Source organism: Zonotrichia albicollis, chromosome 22, assembly GCF_047830755.1.
Source record: "Zonotrichia albicollis isolate bZonAlb1 chromosome 22, bZonAlb1.hap1, whole genome shotgun sequence".
Taxonomy (NCBI): domain Eukaryota; kingdom Metazoa; phylum Chordata; class Aves; order Passeriformes; family Passerellidae; genus Zonotrichia; species Zonotrichia albicollis.
In genome coordinates, this window is record NC_133840.1 from 962,579 (window position 1) to 982,831 (window position 20,253).

Consider the following 20,253-nt stretch of genomic DNA (forward strand, 5'->3'; position numbering starts at 1 on the left):
AGGTTCCACCTGTGTGCTCAGCTCCCAAGAGCCTGCAGGCAGATTGCTGCTGCTTCAGAGGGAAACCCCAGGCACAGCTGTTTATGTGTCTGCAGGTGACTTTTCCCAAAGGCCAGACTCCTTTGCTCACCTGTGCAGAGCTCTTGGCCTTTCCTCCTACCCCTGTCCCACACAGAGTTTCTGGTTCCCTTCTCTGCGTTCTTCTGCGCTTCTGAACACAGCAATGAAAGAGAAGATCCCTGTGAACTCCCCAGGTGGCTCTGTAAGAAATGCAGTGACACTGGCATGAATACCTGCCCGACCTGGGGGAGGCTCTTGGTGCTGGGAGTGATCTCGGGGCTCCCCAGGATTTTACAGACACGCACTGAAAGCCTCTTTATTCAGTTTGACTGTTGCTATTATGTGGCGAGGCATTCAATAAAAGTTGTGATTTATGAGATGCGTGTGGCCGTTGTTGTTTTTCGCTCTGTCATCTATCAGGGAGAGAAAAGCCAGGCCTGATAATTCTTGGCACTTGGTTTTTTCAGTTAAGAATGTCAGCTGTCAGGCTGTCAAGAGAAGTTATTTCTCTGGGTTTTTTTTTTTTAATAGGCAGAGATCCTGCTTCATACTGTGCTGGGTTGATAAGGGAGTGCTTTCTGTGCTGCTGAAAAGTGTGTCCCATGGTAAGGCCCTTGGTGTGTGCCCACTTAAACTTCAGTGCTTTGTGTTTTCAGTGTGTGACAGCACTTGATTGCTTAATATACAAATGCATTCACTTTCTTTTTTTGCAGCTTTTATGTGGTTTTTTTTCCCCTCCTCTCCCTTTCTCTGCTCCTGAATGGAATGGGGTTTTTTTCCCCTTCTCTGTGACTAGGTATTTAAAAAGTGCTCTTTTGCAAAATATGTGCACATTAGATAATCTGGTGTTGCATAAAAGCTCTTTCATATTTTGGGGGCTTCGTGCATGCATAAAACAGACCTAATTGAAGATGGAGGCTGTTTGTCACGAATGTGAAAATAAGGATAGGGGACAGAGGGGAAGAATTATGTTAAATACCAGGGTGATGTGGTTTTTTCTCTTTTCCTTATTAGTTATTTGCAAAAATGTATCAAAAAGTCATTTTGATGCAGTGCACAATAGTATCACAAACTTGTGCTCTGCATCCTAAGTGCCTGGTTAGAGCACAGTTAGAGGCTGAAATCATCCCTCGATTAGTCCCTGGGGTCCTGTAGGAGTCTTTAACTCTCAGCACGTGGTCTGTGATTTAACAGTGGATGAAGGATTGCTGAGCTGCAGCTGTGGGGAGAACCTCAAATTCTCCAATCTGGGCAGGACCCACCAGAACATGCCCAGAGCTGGCAGCAGCTTTGGGGCAGAGCTCTGGGGCTGCAGGCTCTGGTGCGTGGGTGCAGATCCCTGTCAGGAGGAGCCAGGGAAGGGCTCTGGTGGCCCTGCAGCTCCTGGGGACGTGGGCCTGGCTTGCAGCTGTCATGGTGTGGCTGCAGGTACAGCCTGTGGAGCCCTTGTGTTGGTGAGTCAGCCTCCATGGAAAAGGCAAACGTCTCCTGTGTGTAACTCAGCCTGCCCAGCTCACTCACAGCACTTTGGAGGTGGGATGAAGGGTTGGATTGTTAACCTCTGTGAGCCGCCCTGATGTACAGCACTGTGTGTGTGGCTTAGAGATGGTTCACAGGTCCTTACAGATGTTTTAGTCCTGTGTCTGTCTGTCCAACTCAAGGCGCAGGGCTGCTGCACTTAAATTAAATTCCCAATGTAGGTACAGGTGCTACAGCTCTCAGGAGGAACAAAAAGGAACAAAATCTCCAGGTGGGCAGTGGTGGGGTGCAGTGTGTGTTCCTGCAGTGCCCCAGCAGCCCTGGCCCTGGCACAGCCCTGTTGGCAGAGGTGCTGCTGCCTGCAGCACCGCTCCGAGCTCAGCCCTGCAGCAGGCAGATGTTAACAGTGCTCACTCTTGGCTGGAGCCACTCTGCACAAGTGCCTGTTCATGGGAAGTTGTCCCAGCTTTTCATGTCCTGCCAGACCTGGAAATCCAGTCATCTCAGTGCCTTGGCCTTTTTATGTGACATTTTTGGCAGTGTTGTAATGATCTAGGTACTTGAAAGTCTGGGAGTGTATTGAGCTGTGATAGGCTTTGATACTGGCAGGGTTCTTGTGCTGGGGAAGATGGGGAAGGAGTGAACATCCAGCCAAGTGTTTATTCTCACTAACACCATTATTATTGGAGACCTGTTGGTATTGTAGATCAGGTAAGAGAGTCCCTCCATTGTAGCTGGTGTTGCTCTGTGAGCCAGTCCAGCGCCTGCAGGGCACATTGAGCTGCTCCCTTGGACAGGGAGCTGTGCAGGGGCATGCTGAGGATGTGCTGTTGGTGTCCACAGCTTGGTTGGTAGCACAGAGCTTGGCTGTCTCTGCTGGGGCTGTGGCTGGGCTCCCAGCGTGTCCCTCAGGCTCCTGAGGTGCTGTGGGGAGCCCAAGCCTGTGGTGACAGTGCTGGCTGTCCTGGCACAGTTTCCTATGGGAAAGGAGCAGAGAGGTGCCTGCTGAGGTGGGCAGGCAAACCTGGACCCATCCAGGTGCTGCTCAGAGCTGGTTTCCTTCCCCTGGCTGCTGAGTGTGGCCTGCCCCAAACACCAGGCACAACCACATCCCTTCTCCTGAACCTCCTGCCAAGTGCTCGGGGTTACACTGTTAACAGCTCTAAATGAATTCTTCCTGGAGATAACTGATTTATTAGGCTCCTACCCTTCTGGGGGCAAAGCCAGTCACAATTAGCGAACAAAGCAGCGTGGGGCAGTTATCACTGTGGGCAATAAATCTTTTCATGTTGGGTATGACTGGCTGTGATGGGCGTGGGGAGCAGAACTGTGACAGTGTGACTTCAGCATGGGCTGGTGGCAGGGACTGACGTGACACAGGAGTGATTGTTTGTGTACCCAGGTGTGTGCTGGAGGGGGACCATGGGTGGTGTTGGGCAGGAGGCACCTGTGCCAGTGTCCCTGCTGTCCCTTCTGTGCCAGTGGCCCTGCTGTCCCTGCTGTGCCAGTGTCCTGGTGCGGTGGCACCATGCGCAGCACCTTTGCTGCTGGTTTCCCAGCGTGCCTGCCCTCATTGCCAGCAGGACATGCAGGGATGTGTCAGCTTTAGGCAGCAGCAGAAGGGCCCCTGTGTGGGACCAGCTCCTCTCCCCATCCCTGCCTGGCTCCCAGTGCTGATGGCACCTGAGGAATGAGCCCTCCAAGCTCTGGTGGGGAGATGCTGTTGCTCCCTGGTGGCATCTCTGTTTGAATAAACAATTGCTCCCAGACCTGTGGCGTGGTTTCCAGCGCTGGGGAGAGATTTCTTGCTGGGTTTGTAAAAATGATCTAAATGGATCCGACATTGTGGCCATAAAACATCTGTAACATTACACATTTAGTTATGTTACTAGAGACTTGAGTTCATTTTGATGGGCAGTATTTTATCTGCTACTTTTCCCCTTCTGAAAGCAAAGCTTTCTGTAGAGGAGGATTTATAGAAATGTATTTCTAGTACAAAAAAAGTCATGCACATTAAGATGTTGGAGTAAAGGAGAAATAATGTCTTTTTTTGGAGACCTTGGCTGATTTATCTCTTGCTTGCTAGTTTGATATGGCCTTCCTAGCTAGGAACAATATTTTTTTATTCTTCCTTTAATAACAATAATGTCAGTAACAATGTCTTGTGCCGTTCCAGCATCTTCAAATCAGACTTTCAGCAGGTTAGGCATTTAATGAGTGAAGCCTCACAGGCTCCATTGAGCTGTGGGGATATATTTCTGTTCTTTTTGTGGAAATCAAGGCACATAGCACTCGATTGTGCAACGCACTCGACCTAATGAGGCTTCCCCAAATGCTGTGAGTTCAAATGTGTGCTCAGATGCTGAGCCCTGCAGTCTCCAGCTGAGCTTCTCCCCAGACTCTTTGATAGTCAGTGCTGTGCAGGCTGAAATGACTTGCCCTGTGGTCACTGAGTGAGTAAACATCACACAGGGAGACAAGCTCTTGGAGCTGAGAGATGCTGCCTTGCTTTGGAGAAACTATGGCTGTTTTCTCTTGCCTTGCTTCCCCTCTTGGCTTGTGGTGCAGCTCCTCAAGGGCCCTTTTATTCCCAGTCAAGGCTTATTTGATCTGCTTTGGAGTGACAAGGATGCTGGTTTGATAAAGGCTGGTGGGCTCCCTCCCTGGCGAGGGGAGCATCTCCCCTTGGGGAGCTGGATGTGGAGAGCTGCAATTCCTGTAATTCACCATTTGTGTGTGTGGGGGGGAAAGGATAAAAGCAAACACAGATTTCATAAAGCTGTGGAAGTATTTCAGCAGCAGTAATAGGCAAATCTGGGCATTGTGCAACCTTTAGTGGTCTCACCTCAGAGGGAAGGCTCAGCCTTGTGCAGAGCCTTGCAGCTCCCTCCCAGATGAAGCCAAACCTGCTCATCAGTAACTGATTGCCATGTGCAGCTAGAGCATGTAGATGAAATTAATCAAGGCTAAGGGTTAAAGTTTCCATTTGTTCTTTTCAGAGAAATCATCTGGAGTGTGTTGGGAAGGAGGTAAATTGCTTTGCACATTTCTTATTCCTTCCTGTGAATTTTTCTTGTTTTAGCAGATTATCTAGAATCTTGACAGAGAGCTCCCATCACTGATTTTAGAGGGTTATCATGAAAAATTAGTTGATACTAACTTAGAAGCATTTAAATTATATCATGCTCTCTGCACTGTAGAGGCAATAAATTTCTTTGGACTGGCCTCAGTGTTTGGAGCTGGAAGAATTTACAAACTCTGGCAGAATCCTTTTCCTCTGCAGTTCAGGCTGGGTTCTGGTTGGGTTTTGGTGAGCACTGGGTTACAGGGCTTGGTCTGAGCCTCCCAGGAGCCTTTTGTCCCTGACCCTGGGGATGTCAGCACGTCTGTCCTAGCCAGGCTGGGGATGTCCTCACGTCTGTCCTGGCCCAGGCTCCTGCCCCTCACTGCTGCCCTGCACGCCCTCCTGGGCTTGTGAGAGCAGGGACAGCCAGGGCCCTGCTCCTTCCATTGATCCAGGGGCAAGATCAGGGCTGGGGCTGTGCTTTGGGAAGGTGAGCAGCTGGTTCCCCACTCAGTCCATCCTGCTCCACCCTTAGAGCTGTGCTGCAGATGGACCTTGGGCATGCCCTTGGAAACATCGTCCTCCAACAGGACGCGAAACCGTGGCAGCCAGAGGTGTTGTGGTTGTATTTTGGCCGTGGCACAGGACATTTCCTTTGGGAAGGGGGTGTAACATGGGTGAGGAATTGGGAATGGTCAGTTAATCTGTGCTCCCACTGAATGCTGCTGGCCCAGCTTCCAAAGGAGGTCCCTAGGCAGAATGCCATCTCCCCCTCTGTCCCCTCCCTCCTCTCCCTCCCTTTCTGCCTGCACAAGGTGAAGCTTTGCCAGTAGCCTGTAGATTGAGGACCAGAGGCTTAATTGCTTCCCACTGGGGCCTTTGTCCCTCATTACTTGGGCATTGCAGAAATCCCCCTCCCAGTCACGTTGGGCAGTGCTCTCCATTTGTGGCCTCGAGATGTATTAATTCAAAAATAATTATCTTCATTTAAGGTTATTAATGCAGTTTTTAAGCACTGCTGAACAGTAATCAGGCAGGCAGGTTGGATGAGTTGTCTGCACTCAGTGAATATTTAGAGTTACCTTCCTACCATGCCATGCAGGAGGAGCTGAAGCAACCAGGGGGATTTAAATAGGTTTGCTCTGCTCCCTGCTCTTGGTGTGCTTCTGTAACCTGTAAAAGAGTTAACTGGAGCACAGGAGGTGGGAGCAGCCCTCGGGGATGTGATATAACTGGTTATAGCAAGGCTGTGGGGCCAGGAGCTATTCCTGGGCTCTGGTGAATTTTACTGCATCTTTTGATATGGAGCTTGCAGGCAGATTTTGCTCCAAAGACCTGCTGAGCTCTCACAGCTGGGGCCAATTTTCAGGCTTGGATCTCCCATGCAGGGAGCTCTGTGTGGTGGTGCAGGTAAAGGTGTGCTGTGTGTATGGGACACTAAACCTGCACAGCAAACCCTTCTTTTGGGAGCTGTGCCCAGGGCAGGCTGCCATCACCTGCCTGTGGGTGAGTGAGGGGCTGGGGGTGAACCCTGGCACTTTAACCCTGCAGCAATTGCGGAGATGGACCAAGAAGGGCTTTGCTTGGCCCTTGTCCAGGTTTGCTCGTGGAACTCCAAGGATGGTTTTGGCAATTGCTGCCAGTCCAATCTGTCTTGGAAAAATCAGTTTGTGTGTTCTGCCTCCTGCTGATGCCTCAGCACCAAAACCCTCCCAGCAGGAACAGCAGAACCCGAGGCAGCCAAAATCCAGGAACAGAGCAGGGACCAGGTCTGGTTTCTGAAAGGGCTGGGAGAATCCAGCCCATGTGCGTTTTCCCAGAAATCAGGGGAGCTGATTTACCCCTGGGAATGTGTTTGGATTAAAGGGCTCTTTCATTCCCTGGTCCCTTCCATGGCCTGAGCAGTTCTCACAGGATGACAGAGCTTACACAGGGTCAGGCACAAGGTATTTGCTCCGTTTAAGTCCTGCAGAAATCCTATTTTGAGTCCTTGAGCGTGCTGTACGTGGCACCCAAAGCCAGCTGCCTTTGGGGATTGCTCTCCCTGCTCCAGTGCAGGGATGGAGCCCAGAGCCCAGCTCAGCTCCTCCATCTCTGTGCAGAGCACCTGGAGCAGGATGGTTCTGATATTCCCTGAGAGCACACGCAGCCTGGCAGCTCTCACTAAACACTGCCTTTCTCCTCCTGTCTTTGCATCACATTTCAGTTGGGTTTTTAATAGCTTTTTGGAACTTCCTAGGGGGATCCCAGAGGCAAAAAACTAAAAAAAAATCTGGAGTATTCTTATGGTGTGTGCTCTGCCAAAGAAGCCTGGCAGCTCTGTTAACAAGATCACTTCCCCTGTTACATGAATTATTGTTGGTTTTAATTAGAAGTAATGCTGTAGTTTGGATGTACAGCACAATGGGGTATAAAATGAAGTTCAGCACAGATACCAAAGCTGGTTTTTCCAATTATAAACCTATTTAGAAGGTGGATACACTAGAAATGATGGAATGTCAAACTGCAGATGAGGTGAGCAGGCTGGGATACACGTGCACCCCTGCCCACGCTGTTGTAGGAGAGAGGGGAGAGTGCTCTGGAAAACAGTTGCATATGCATAATTAGCTTAATCTGAAATTAATGCTAATTTCAGCAATTTGTGATGCAGATTCGCTATTAGTGCTCTAGACCACTTGCACTACACTGAGAAGTTGAGGATGCAAAGCCTCAGAGTGATGAACTCCACGCTGGATTGGGCCAGAAGCAGGTCCAGCACAGGTTCCCAGGGTGTTCCTGAGCCCGCTGTGCTGGGTGTGTGTGTCTCTGTGTCCTGCTTTGGGACTTGACATGGATTTTGCTGCCAGCACGGCCTGCCAGTGGCACACTGGGGCTCCTGTCTGTGCCAGCTGGGTGTCAGCACTCCTCCTTCCCACCCTCACCATCCTGAGCCAGGAGCTCTGCACTGAAGCTGGAGGCAGGGCACAGCTGAAAGGCTGTGTGAGGAATGGTTGGGAATGATGCTGAAAGCCATTGCCCTGAAGTTACATATTTAACTTCTTTGTTGAGTGTAGCCAGGGCCCTGACTCATGTAGAAGGAATGGTGGGTACTTACTGCTTGAGATTTTGAAATTCTGGGAATCCTGCAAAATATTTCATGAGCTTAAAATCTTCTTTGTTCATTTTTGCTAGTCAGAATAGTAAGAGTTTTGGTGGGGAAGGAAGAGCCACAGAGGATGATGAGCAGCGTTACAGCGTGAGTGTGAGGGATGTCCAGGGGTTTGGAGCTGGAGCCCCCAGCTCTGCAAAGCCTCATTTCTTCATTTCATTGGCTAGGCTGGGTTTAGCTCACGTTTGTATTGACGTGTTTGAGTGGGACCAGACTTTCCTTCCCAGAGGCTGCATCTTCAGCCTGTTGTTCAGAGGAGATTTACCTGATACGCCCCAAACTGATCTAATTACAGCCGCAGCCTTGCACCAAAAGGCACAAACTGAGCAGACTGGCCTGGCTGAAGCAGGGAAGGTTTCCTTGCTGCTCCTGCACCTCCTGAAGTGTTTGCTCAGTTTCAGAGCACAAAGGCGATTATATTTTTCAAAAGCCAAGCCAGTAAAGAGAATGTAACCTTGAATGCCTCCTGGCAGGAGGAGTCACATGTGTTTTGATTAACTCAGCACCAGCACCGTACACAAACAGAGCAGTTGTGTGATGCTCACAGTTAAAGGGCTCACCCCAGCTCAGATCTGCCTCTCCCGAGTCCTTCTGCAGCCAGAGAGAGACACCTTCAGTGCACAGACCCTCCCAAGCCTCTGGCAGCCAGGTGAGCAGAGCCTGCAGCAGCCAGGTGGATCTGTTACCCTGCACGTGGAATGCAGAGACACAGAGCTGCAAGTATTGTGGTTTCAGAGTGACCCAGACCTCTTGGAGTTCTTAATAAAACATGGGCTTGTGATTGATTCACTGAAATCGCTTCCATTACCCCAAGCCCACTGCTGCAGCCAGGAGAGGGCAGGTGGGGCTGCTGGCACAGGGTCCAAAGCCACCAGGGCTCTGTGCCACCATTGCTTTGGGCTGTCCCCGTTGTGAGCAGCCTTCAGAAAGAGATTGGGAATTTACTCACAGGAGGAGGCAAAGCTCCTCAGTGACTGTCACTGGAGGAATTCAGAGTGGCAGGGTGTGCCCAGGTGTGCCCATGTCCTACCTGCTGCCCATGTCCCTCCTGCTCTGTGTCCCTGTGTCCATATCCCACCTGCCCATGTCCCTGTGTCCGTGTCCCCCCTGCCCATGTCCCTGTGTCCATGTCCTCCCTGCCCTCCCTGCCCATGTCCTTCCTGGTCCCCCCTGCCCATGTCCCTCTGTCCGTGTCCCCCCTGCCCATGTCCCTCCTGGTCCCCCCTGCCCATGTCCTTGTGTCCGTGTCCCGCCTGCCCATGTCCCTGTGTCCGTGTCCCGCCTGCCCATGTCCCTGTGTCCGTGTCCCCCCTGCCCATGTCCCTCCTGGTCCCCCCTGCCCATGTCCCTGGTGCCCATGTCCCTGTGTCCGTGTCCCCCCTGCCCATGTCCCTGTGTCCATATCCCCCCTGTCCATGTCCCACCTGGTCCCCCCTGCCCATGTCCCTGTGTCCATATCCCCCCTGCCCATGTCCCTGTGTCCATATCCCCCCTGTCCATGTCCCACCTGGTCCCCCCTGCCCATGTCCCTCTGCCCATGTCCCTGTGTCCGTGTCCCCCCTGCCCATGTCCCTGTGTCCATATCCCCCCTGTCCATGTCCCACCTGGTCCCCCCTGCCCATGTCCCTCTGCCCATGTCCCTGTGTCCGTGTCCCCCCTGCCCATGTCCCTCCTGGTCCCCCCTGCCCATGTCCCTCTGTCCCTCCCCGTGCTCCTCTCCTTGCCCAGGTGAGGCCGTGCCACCTCGTGCCGCAGGTGGGAGTCAGGCAGCTGGCCCTGCTGTAGGGGCACGTCAGGGTGTGCATTCTCTGCTCTGGTGCCGGGGGAAGGTGGGAACAAAGCAATTGAGGGGTCTCTTCAGGGAAATGTGGATTGTAAAAGCAGACTTAATTTTGTGCCTCGCTTTGGTACCACAGAGCTGATTTCTGAAACCATTTCCCAGCTCGCAACGCATCTCTAGGCATTAAAATGTTGTGAATTTGCTTGTCATTACCAATATTTTCTTTGACTGAAGCTATTGAAACAAAGTGGTCTTTTTTTTTTTTTTTTTCCTATAACCTTCAATCTTGCTTCTAAAAGCAGTAGCTCTCTTTTTCGTTCTCTCTTGGTCAAATATAAAAATGATGATAATTTCAAATACTGCTTTAGAATAATTGCTTTCCTCCCTCTTTTGTATGACAACAGAAGCTTGGCCTGATCTTAAATCAGATGCTGGCAGGCAGAGGGCTCTTGACAGCCCTGCAAAATCCTTTAGTTACAAGTCGGCTTTAGCCAATTCTTTATTTGTAAATGACAATTTTCTACAGAAAAATATATGCTTGGGCTTCAATTTTGGAGCCCTAGATTGCAGCCAGGAAAAAAATAATTGAATTTTTACACATTTTTTTTTTTCCTCCTCTCTTTTTCTTCCTAACTTTAAAAAAAAACCCCAAACAGAAAAAGTGAGGCTGTGCAAGGTGTGATTGGAGCTGATTGAGGGGAGTGTCTGCCCTGGTTGATGTGCAGGCTGTGGGACAGGAGTGATGATTGATTTGTTCTGGGAAAGGTTTGGGGCTGCTCTGAGCTTTGTGTCTGTGTGTGTGACAGGGTGCCCTCGGTGGGGAGCAGGTCTGAGCTCAGCTCAGGAGCCTCTCAGTGGGGCTGGGGGCACACACAGGTCCTGGAGGGGCTGAGCTGCCCAAGGGATGGTGATTCCACAGGTTTTAATCTTTCCTAATGGACACTCCTCTGTGGGGTTAACAAGATATTTAATACTGTGCTTGTTTGATTTGTGGTATATTGGTGATTTGTTAATGATGTACGGATGTAAGCTTGTGTCGTAGAGGGAGGACCCTGGTTACTCATTCTAGCATTAATTTTCCTATTTGAATCTAGGTTGGCCTGTTAATGGGGAGGGAGTCATAAAGTTCTTATATTTTTGTAGTGTAGAGCTTTAATGCACACTTTGTTGGTGGCTGCTTGAGGGCCCACAGTGTAGTTGGGAAATCAGTATTTATTCTTTTTTAAAGGAGCTGTACCTCTTTTAAATATCCCCTAATCCGCTTCGTTAGGGTTTGTAGGTTTTCCTTGGAGAAGAATTAAGAATGAACTTAGTTTTGTTTCACGGGCAACCAGCTATCACCCAGCTGATTCACCCGGTTCCTGGAGGGGCTGGTGTGCCCCAGGGCTGGTGATTCCATGGGCACAGGATGGTGATTCCATGGGCACATGGGCACACACAGGGTCCTGTAGGGGCTGGTGATTCCATGGGCACAGGATGTGATGGCTGGAGGATGCTGCGCTGGCAGCTCTGCCTGTCTTTCATCATTTGATTACTTTAAAAGTAACTGTGCAAGTTCCTTTTAAACTGACCCCTGGAAACTTAATAACACATCACTTGGGTTTGATGTAATTGCCTGTCCCTGCCAAGGAGCGTTCAGGCTGTGTGTGGGAAAAGGAGGGGCAAAGGCACCTCTGCTCTGAGACAGTATGAAGATACAGTGCTTGGGCTCCTTTTCCACTTTTATTTGCATTGAGAAGCACAATAAAAATCATATATTAAAAAAAAATATCCGGGGGCTAGAGTTGTTATTGAGAGCCTTTACTCAGCCATCTCTCAAATAAAAACAAAACAAGACAGAGAAAGAAGTATCTAATCAAATCGAATTGAAATTGCTTTTGTAAAGAAGTATTCTCATTATCTGGGTTAGGGACGGGATCTGAAAAATATTTCTTTTTTCCACATATTGTTTGAAATAATCTGGTTAAACCATATGCTTGTCTTGTAATTTCTTACAGATGGTCACAAGAACAAAGAAAATATTTGTAGGTGGATTATCGGCTAATACAGTAGTGGAGGACGTGAAGCAATACTTTGAACAGTTTGGCAAGGTAAGTTCTGCCCAAGTGAGCACTACATAGTTGTTCTTTCTTCCCTTTCTGTTTGAAGTGTGTTTTGAAAAACAAAAGTGCATTGAGGACTGAGCTCAAAGGAGGGCCAAGTTTTTGCCTTTCCGTGTCATTTCTTGAAGCCTCTGGGATTCCTTTTCTGTTTGTTGCTTGTGTGTGTACAACATTGCCAGCACTGTTTACTTCCAGTGAAGAAAAAAGCATCACTGGGAGGTGAATCTGTGTCTGTTCAGGAAGAATCTGACCCTTAGCTGAATGATTACACAGTTGTCTTCTCCATAAAATCAGCCTTCTGTTAGCCCCGATTCCAGTGGCAAAAAGGGCAGGGAGACGTATTGGAGAGCTCATTAATTTGTGAAAATGCCTGGAGGAACCACGTGAAAAGCAAGAGCAATGTGGAAGTCACTAGAATATCCACTTAATTTCTTACTAGAAAATCTTTCTGCAAGGATGTGTAGAATGCTGGCATCATTGAAAAATTAAAAAGAACAGAAATAAAAACCCACAGCAAAAGAACCCCTGACCAAAACCCACAAACAAACAAGTTTGTGCAAAGAAGGAGATCTGAACCTTGCCAGAGTAGCCCTTGCTGTGATGCAGCAGCTGTACAGGCTGTGGTGCTTGGTGGCCCTGATTTCCATGGGGGTCCCTGGGTGCCCAGGCCTCTGGACAATTGCTCAGGAGGGCCATGGGTGAGGAGCTGCCTGCTCTGAGAGCGCTTGGTGGCACCACCTTGTGCCTCCATGGGTTCCAGCTGCAGGGGTTCCAGCCCAGCAGCTCCGTTCCTGTCCTCGGAGTGCAGCATTTGGTGCTTTAGGTGCAGCATTGCCTGAGGACACAGCAGGGTATCCCAGAGCAGGGCAGCTCCCATTCCTTGCAGTCAGTTTGTGTTTCCTTTATCTGCCCTGGAAAGCCTGAGCCAGGCAGGATTTCGTGGAGGGCTGAGGAGGCGAGTTTATAAATGGTTCCTGTGCTGGATTGATAGTTGTTTTGCAAACCAGTCATTTTATTTTCAATAATAATCTTCGATTCCGGCAGGATGTTTACAGCCTGCTGAGCCTTTTATTAAAGGATTACATGAGCTTTTGGATGTTTCTTCTGTAGTTACTTCTAATTGCAGAACTCCACTAACCTGTATTTTTCAAGTTAATAATAGTTTCAATATAAGTGCTTTGCATATTGTCTGGATGTTGTCTTAATATAGTCTTTTTAATTTCACCATCTGGTGGTTTCATGCTTGCAGTTTTACAGTCCCTGAGAATGCAGCAGCCAGGCTGTGGCTGGGGAGTGACTGGGGACTCGGGACACTTTGGTTCTGCCTTCATGCTCTGCCATTCTTGAGACAGCTTAGCAGAGGTTTGCCTTCCCAAAGGCAGCACTTTGGGAAAATCAAGTGGTTTTTTTCCTTTGAGTGTCTTAATTTTGCAGGATGAAAAATTTAAGGAGGTGAAAGTTGCCCAAGTTGGGGTGAAGGTAGGAGCCCATTGCCAGGTCAGGGTTGTCCCTGTGAGGCTGAGCCCCTGCAGGAGCCAGGCTGGCAGGGCCTGGTCCCTGTCACTGCAGCCGACCTGGGCCACAGTCCCTGCTCCAGCTTGCTCAGGGTGTGTAAAGCTGGGGCTGCTTGGAGCAGAGGCTGCTTGGCTGTGTGGCTGTGACCTGACCTTGCTGCAGGTGTGGGGTTCTCCCCGTGGTGCTGCTCCTTATCAGCTGGGACTCTTTGGTTTCAGGGTGTTTTGGGGTGATTCTCCTCAGGCCCTGGTTGTCAGGATGTGGTTGGTGACTCTTAGCAATGGGGAGTTTGGTTCAGCTGAGTTGAAGACTTGTTAGCAATGCTGTGGGCAGTGGGAGGGTGCATTCAGACACAGCACCCAGGGCTGGTGCTGCAGGACCCTGCAGGAGTCAATCCTTGTCCTTCCCCCTTCCTTGCTGGGGCGCAGCCCTGTGAGGCCGGGCCTGTGCTCAGCACCCAGCCTGGCTTTCCATCCGTGACCCACATCCACTGGCCAGCCCTGCCTTTGCTCAGGGCTTCCTTAAAATAAGGCAAATTGCATGAGACAGTTAAAGTGTGAGGAGCCGCCCCTGTTTGATAAGAGCATCTCAGGTGATTTGCTCTTTGAAATGCTGAGCTTATTTATCAGCCTGGAAAAAATTGCAGTTCCTGCAATCCTGTCTGTGCTTGCTGTGCAGAGCAGCTCTGGGGCCAGGGGAGGTGTTTTGGGGCTGGAGGTGGCTGCATTTCCTGCAATCAGGATCAATCCTGTCTGTGTTCACTATAGAGCAGCTCTGGGGCCAGGGGAGGTGTTTTGGGGCTGGAGGTGGCTGCAGTTCCTGCAATCAGGATCAATCCTGTCTGCATTCACTATAGAGCAGCTCTGCAGCCAGGGGAGGTGGTTTGGGGCTGGAGGTGGCTCTCTGCACACAGGATGTGGGGACAGCAGCCACCACCAGCTCTGGGGCCAGGTGGGCTCACTCGTGGAACTGGAGTTGGCAGGAAGGGGTAAAGTGTTGAATTTGAAACTGCAGCTTTTTGAGAAGCCAGTGCCAGAACCTTTGTCTCCAAGAAAAGGAAAAGCTGTAGTAAACCCACTTGTAAATAGTGATAATATAATATTTAATTAGTAAACCGAGCAGTGAAAGTGGCTGATGATACAATACCAAAGCGTGTGGCAATGATAATTCCTGAAATTCAGTTTATAAGATTTCTGATAGTGATTGTCCTGGCCCTGGGGGCTGCAGCAGTGCCCAGGTGTGCCCAGGTGCTGCTCCCTGCACAGAGCTCCTGCAGAGCAGCCCAGCCTGGCTTGTGCAATTCCACTTCACATGGCCAACTGTGTAATTAGTTTGGAAGACTTATGCCTAGTCATTGGTTTATCCTAATCGGCTTTGGCTTTTCCCAACAACAAAGTGAGCTTATTTTCCTAAGCTGAAACAACTCTGCTCCCTTTGTTCCTCTCTTTTATTGTCTCATTCCTTTCATTCTGTTTTACTGCCAAAGTTTTGTTTCATTAGGCCTACAAGTCATTTCCAATCCAGTGGGCTGCTACAATAAGGCCTTTATAACTCAGCTGCCCTGGTTCCCATGTCCCTTCTGGTCCAGAGCCAGGACTTGTGTTTGACATGGGATTTTAACCCTTTGGTTGCCCTTGGTGGGGCTGAGCCAGGCTCAGGGATCCCAGTGGTTGCGTGCAGGCATTAATGGATGGGGTGATGGGCTCCAGGTAATGTGTTCAGGCCAGTCATGGGAACAGAGCTCTGAGTGAAAACCTTCTGATTGTGGTGGGTCGTGGTGGGAACAGTGCTGGCAATGGAAAGGCCACTGTGTCCTTACAGCAGGGTGGGAACAGTTCTGCTGAAGGTGTGTTCCACTTGTCCTGAGCTGTTAGATCAGCCCATCTTGGACTGTTCCTGTAGAAAAATCACATTTTCTTGTGTAGGAGAGAGCACAAATTTACATTTATCCTTTTTGGAACTAGATTGGTGATGTTTGAAGAAGATGTGTGAAGTAGTTTTGTGGACAAACAATATTTTCCATATTTCTATTTCAGATGCTAGAGCAGCAGCCAGTGCTGGTGGTGATGTCCCCAGATGTTTTACTTTCCATCTGAGAGCATTGGCTCTTCAATTCCCCTTTCACAGTAATCCTAAAGTGACTTTCTGGGAAGGGGCTCTGGCACTTGTTTTTTATTTTAAATTTCCAGATGAAACTGGACCAGACCAGCATGCATGAATTTTGTGTTCTGCCCTGGCTTGCCACGAGGTCCCTCAGACCTATCATAGCCATGTTTCAGCTTCACTTGGAATATGTTGTTTCCTCAGGAATGGCTTTTAAGGCTTGGAAATTTTAAGACAAGACAGGATTTCTGAATTACCTCTGTGGATTTGAAATATTTTGTACACTCACTTGTTATTTCCTGTGAGATGCAGAACAGACCAGTGGAATAATAATAATAATATCTGAATTCTGAGATGTTTGGGGTTTTTTTTCTGTTGAGCTTTTGAAAATGTGTAGTTTTCTCATCTCTTTGTTCTGTAGCCTGACTTAGTGTCAGTTAGGGGAGAGGAGGTGCCACTCTCACCTGTGCTGCCTCACCAGGAGCTCAGTTTGTGAGCACCAAAACATGAGAATGAGAATTTCCTCCTTTGGTTGTACCATGCCCTGCATTACAACACAGACCCTGGTGCAAATAACAACCGGTTTAACCTTTGGAAAAACAACCTCGGTAGTGAAGTGCCTCTGCTTTCAGTGTCAGTGTGTCAGGAGGGAAGGAGGTGGGATCCACACTGAGGATTTCAGCCTAATCTCGTGGTTTACATAAATCACTCCGTGCTCTCCTCCCTGACAGCTGTGAAAATATAAATCAGGAAAAGAGGGGAGGAAACTCCTCCTTGTTTGGCCAGGCTGTCTGGGTGTGAATGAGTTAATGCACTGCTGTGGCATTAAGCACTCCAGTGGTTTACTTTTCCCTGAGACCTCGAGTATGGCCTCTGAAGATGTTTTTACAATGAAGTTGTTAGCATGAGAAAAGGTGGTTTTCTCACCGCGGGTTCATTTTGGGGGGATTTGGAAGCCTGTGTGGAGCTGGGGCTGAGGCCAGAGTCAGGAGGGGCAAGGAATTGTGCTTGTGTGAAAGTGAAAGCTTAGTTAATTTGGCCTTGGCAGAGAGCTGGGATTGCATTGTCACCTCGGCTGGACATTGATATGTAGATTTAACGGTCAATAGGAGACATGGATGGGCTGTCCTTAAAGCATTTGCTTTGCAGAAAAGTCATCTTTCAGTGTGACACATTGCTAGCCTTTCACATTTTTTCAGCACTGTATTTCCCAGTTCAGTACTTGGGGATTGATTATGTTTTATGAAACAAAGGGATAAATTTGGACTCTTATTTACATTGTGGTCTGTAATAGCCGGAGTTCCCTAAACATTTGTAATGTGCAGTAAAACAGAGAATGTGGTGGGGTTTTTACCAACTGCTGCCCTCAGTGTTCCCTTCCAGAGTCACTCCGAGCTCTGGGCTTGCTGTGGGACAGCCCAGAGCTCATCCTGTTCTTGTTTCTGAGTTATCTGCAGGCACCTTGGCAGAAGCTGCTTAATTTGGATCCCTCATCTCCTTAAACCCGAGCCAGCAATAAACAAGCACGTCATTGTTTGCAGCTTTGATAGCTTTGGAGCAAGGAAAAGCAGAGTTTGAGGCTGTTCTGTGGCAGGAGCAGCGCTGCCTGCTCCCCGCCTCTGCCCTGTGCTCGTGCTTTAAAATTCCACATGTCCCTGTTTCCGTGTTGTGTCTGTGATGTGCCACAGTATAATGAATGTTCCTTTAAATTTTAGCTGTGGCATGTGATGAGATGAGGATCTGGGATATAGGGGTCCCTCATGGCCTAAAGCATTTCTTACTATTTCTTCTCCCTCCCACACATGCCTTTCTTTTTTCTTTTTTTTTAAACCAACTGAGAAACTTGATCGTTGCCGAAAAAGCAGCCCCTGTTTTGTTTGCATGCTGCCAGTGAGGAGCTGCACACAGGAAGTCAGTTTGGAGGTGGTCTGCAATAAGCCACATGCTTTGTGGAAGTGGTTTTGTTATAAATTAGATGTTGGTTTCTCCCTGGGTTTTATGAAAAGAGGAAATGTTAAGGCAGGATTTGTGGGTACGAGGGCAGTATCAGAGCCCAGCAGAAGTTTGAAGTTCAGTTTTATTTCCTTTCCTCCTCTGGCTGATGAAGTGCTGAGCAGGCTTCATGCTGTAGCACCACAGCCTGTGGGAGATGAGTGAAATCAGTCATTATTCAGGGGGCTGTGTTTGGGGAGAGAAAAGTTAGATGAAAATACTCAGGTTTCCTCCTCCAACATCTGTGTGAATTTTTTGTGTGTGTGTCTTTGTCAGTTTTACAACTGAGCCAAACCCGTGGAAATTATCTATATCCTTTCTGAGACCCCAAGGAAGTCAATTTTGTTTTCACCCCTGCTTTTATTTTATACAAATGCAATAGGCTATATAAAATCCCTGCCAAATTGAGTTAATCCTATTTGGTTTTTATCCCTGGAGCATTCCTGGGTTCAGCCCAGTCAGGAGGGCTGTAGATGTAGGAGTTCCCTGGAAGAGATGATTTGGTTTGCTGGGTGGCATCTCTGAGCCCCCTTGGGCCCATGGGTGTGGCTGGAGCTCTGGGCTGCAGGCAGGAGATGGTGGTGTTGATCCCCAAGCACCAGGTGAAATATCTGATGGACATTTCCAATATCTGCTGTGAAATTGCATCAGATTCCACTTTGGCACTTGTCTGGAAGCCTCCCAGGGTTATTCTGGGTGCAGGTGCTGCTCCTGCCATCCCTGCAGGGCACTGCTGCTCTTTGAGGAGCTGCACTGGGGGGCCCAGAGCTTGGCTTAGGGAAAAGAAACCCTGTTTTAGCACTGTTCTCTGATGAGAAAACAGCAGCAGTTATTTAAACCTGGCATGCTGTAATTGAAACCTGCACTCTCCTTGCTGCTCGCAGCTTTGGGCAGCTCACAGCCCAGGTGAGCTGGTTAAATAAATCATAATTGATCATAATTGGGGAGTCAGCATTTGGTCAGTGCCATCATCCCCCACCATGGGCACCCCGGCACTGAGTGATGAGGGGGAGACCTGAGCGTGTTCCAAATGCAGCTGAGTCTGGGCCACAGAGAAAAGGGCTTTTCAAGTGCCCGGGAGGAACTTCACAGACACTGTTCCATAAGGGAGAAGAGCACTGGGAGCAGGTGTAATAATGCTTTTTCCACGTGGAAATGAATGGCCATATTGATCAGTCCTAGAGATGAAGTACCTGAGTTTTGCTCACATGTGGAACATCAAGATGAAACCACTTTATTTAAAACTTAAGTTAATTCTGCAGGTGTAGAATATGAAATTCATTTGATGTCCATCATACACATGTCTCTTTCTGTTAGGAACACCTTATAATTATTTTGTTAGGGGGAAAAGAAGTGCCTGCACAGTTTGGGTAGAAATGGGGTGGTGGCCAAGCATGAATCACATCAGTCCTATCAATAATTTCCAGTCCTGGTGATACCTGCCAGCCCAGAGAGGGAGACAGTGGTACAGTATATGCATTTATAAATATAACTGCTGAAACCAGGACAAGGGCAAAGTAGCTCAAATGAAGAGCCAATTAAGATAATCTAAGCAGAATGAGGATTAACTGCCTCTTAATCTGAAGGGCACCCAAAATGCATGTGGCCAGCTGAGATCAAACAAGTGCTGTGTGTGTGTGTGGGACATGCACCCGGGGTTTGGGGTGAGCAGGAATGAGCAGGGAGAGCTCACCCCCCTGCCAGGGCACAGTGGTGTTGGAATGGTTCTGGATGGCACAGAATGAGCCTCTGGCTGTGGTGTCCCCTCTGTGCCAGTCTGCAGAGTATTGGATATGTCATAAAGAAATTATTGCAGTATAAGGGGAGTTAACATCTCGTAGGTTTTCTTTCCCAGAAAGAGGAAAGCTCTCAGAACTATGTCAGGGAAGAAGCTGCTCTGTGTTTTCTTTTGAAAAAACACTTTAAAACCCATTTCATTTAACCATTTTAGCCTGCTTACTCTACTGCTGGGGCAGGGTGTGTTGGCTGTGTGCACCTGAAGTGGGGGAGCTGGCAGCTCCTGCTGGGTGTGTGGGGTCCAGTGGGGAGCAGGGGGTGCCCAGACCCCACTGGCTGGGTACAGGGGGTGCCCAGGCCCCGCTGGCTGGGTACAGGGGGTGCCCAGACCCTGTGCTGGGTACAGGGGGTGCCCTGGCCCCGTTCTGGGGATGCCCTGGCCCCGTTCTGGGGGTGCCCTGACCCTGTGCTGGGTACAGGGGGTGCCCAGACCCTGTGCTGGGTACAGGGGGTGCCCAGACCTCACTGGCTGGGTACAGGGGATGCCCAGACCCTGTGCTGGGTACAGGGGGTGCCCAGACCCCACTGGCTGGGTACAGGGGGTGCCCAGGCCCCGCTGGCTGGGTACAGGGGGTGCCCAGGCCCCGCTGGCTGGGTACAGGGGGTGCCCAGGCCCCGCTGGCTGGGTACAGGGGGTGCCCAGACCCTGTGCTGGGTACAGGGGGTGCCCAGACCCTGTGCTGGGTACAGGGGGTGCCCAGGCCCCGCTGGCTGGGTACAGGGGGTGCCCAGACCCTGTGCTGGGTACAGGGGGTGCCCAGACCCCACTGGCTGGGTACAGGGGGTGCCCAGACCCCGTGCTGGGTACAGGGGGTGCCCAGACCCCGTGCTGGGTACAGGGGTGCCCAGACCCCGTGCTGGGTATAGGGGGTGCCCTGGCCCCGTTCTGGGGGTGCCCTGACCCTGTGCTGGGTACAGGGGATGCCCAGGCCCCACTGGCTGGGTACAAGGGGTGCCCAGACCCCGCTGGCTGGGTACAGGGGGTGCCCTGACCCCGTGCTGGGTACAGGGGGTGCCCAGACCTCACTGGCTGGGTACAGGGGGTGCCCTGACCCCGTGCTGGGTACAGGGGGTGCCCTGACCCCGTGCTGGGTACAGGGGGTGCCCAGGCCCCGCTGGCTGTGCCCCCTTTGTGGGCAGGCAGTGTGAGCTTCGTGCTGGCTCTGCAGGTGAAGGTGCCTGTGTTGGATCTCTCACTCTGCTGAGTGCTTTA

The 20,253-nt window shown here is 50.0% G+C and overlaps 1 protein-coding gene across 15 annotated transcripts in view; it reads left to right on the forward strand.

Moving 5' to 3' along the window:
• Positions 1-20,253, forward strand: part of MSI2 (musashi RNA binding protein 2) — a 197,997-nt gene that overhangs the window by 59,573 nt on the left and 118,171 nt on the right. For all 15 annotated transcript variants that reach the window (XR_012583510.1, XR_012583511.1, XR_012583512.1 and 12 more), the window contains exon 6: positions 11,529-11,621. Coding sequence is in view for 12 of the 15 variants with exons in the window: in XM_074557074.1 (XP_074413175.1) it covers positions 11,529-11,621 (93 nt within the window). In the remaining 3 variants the exon portion in view is untranslated. The remainder of the gene's footprint in view (positions 1-11,528; positions 11,622-20,253) is intronic.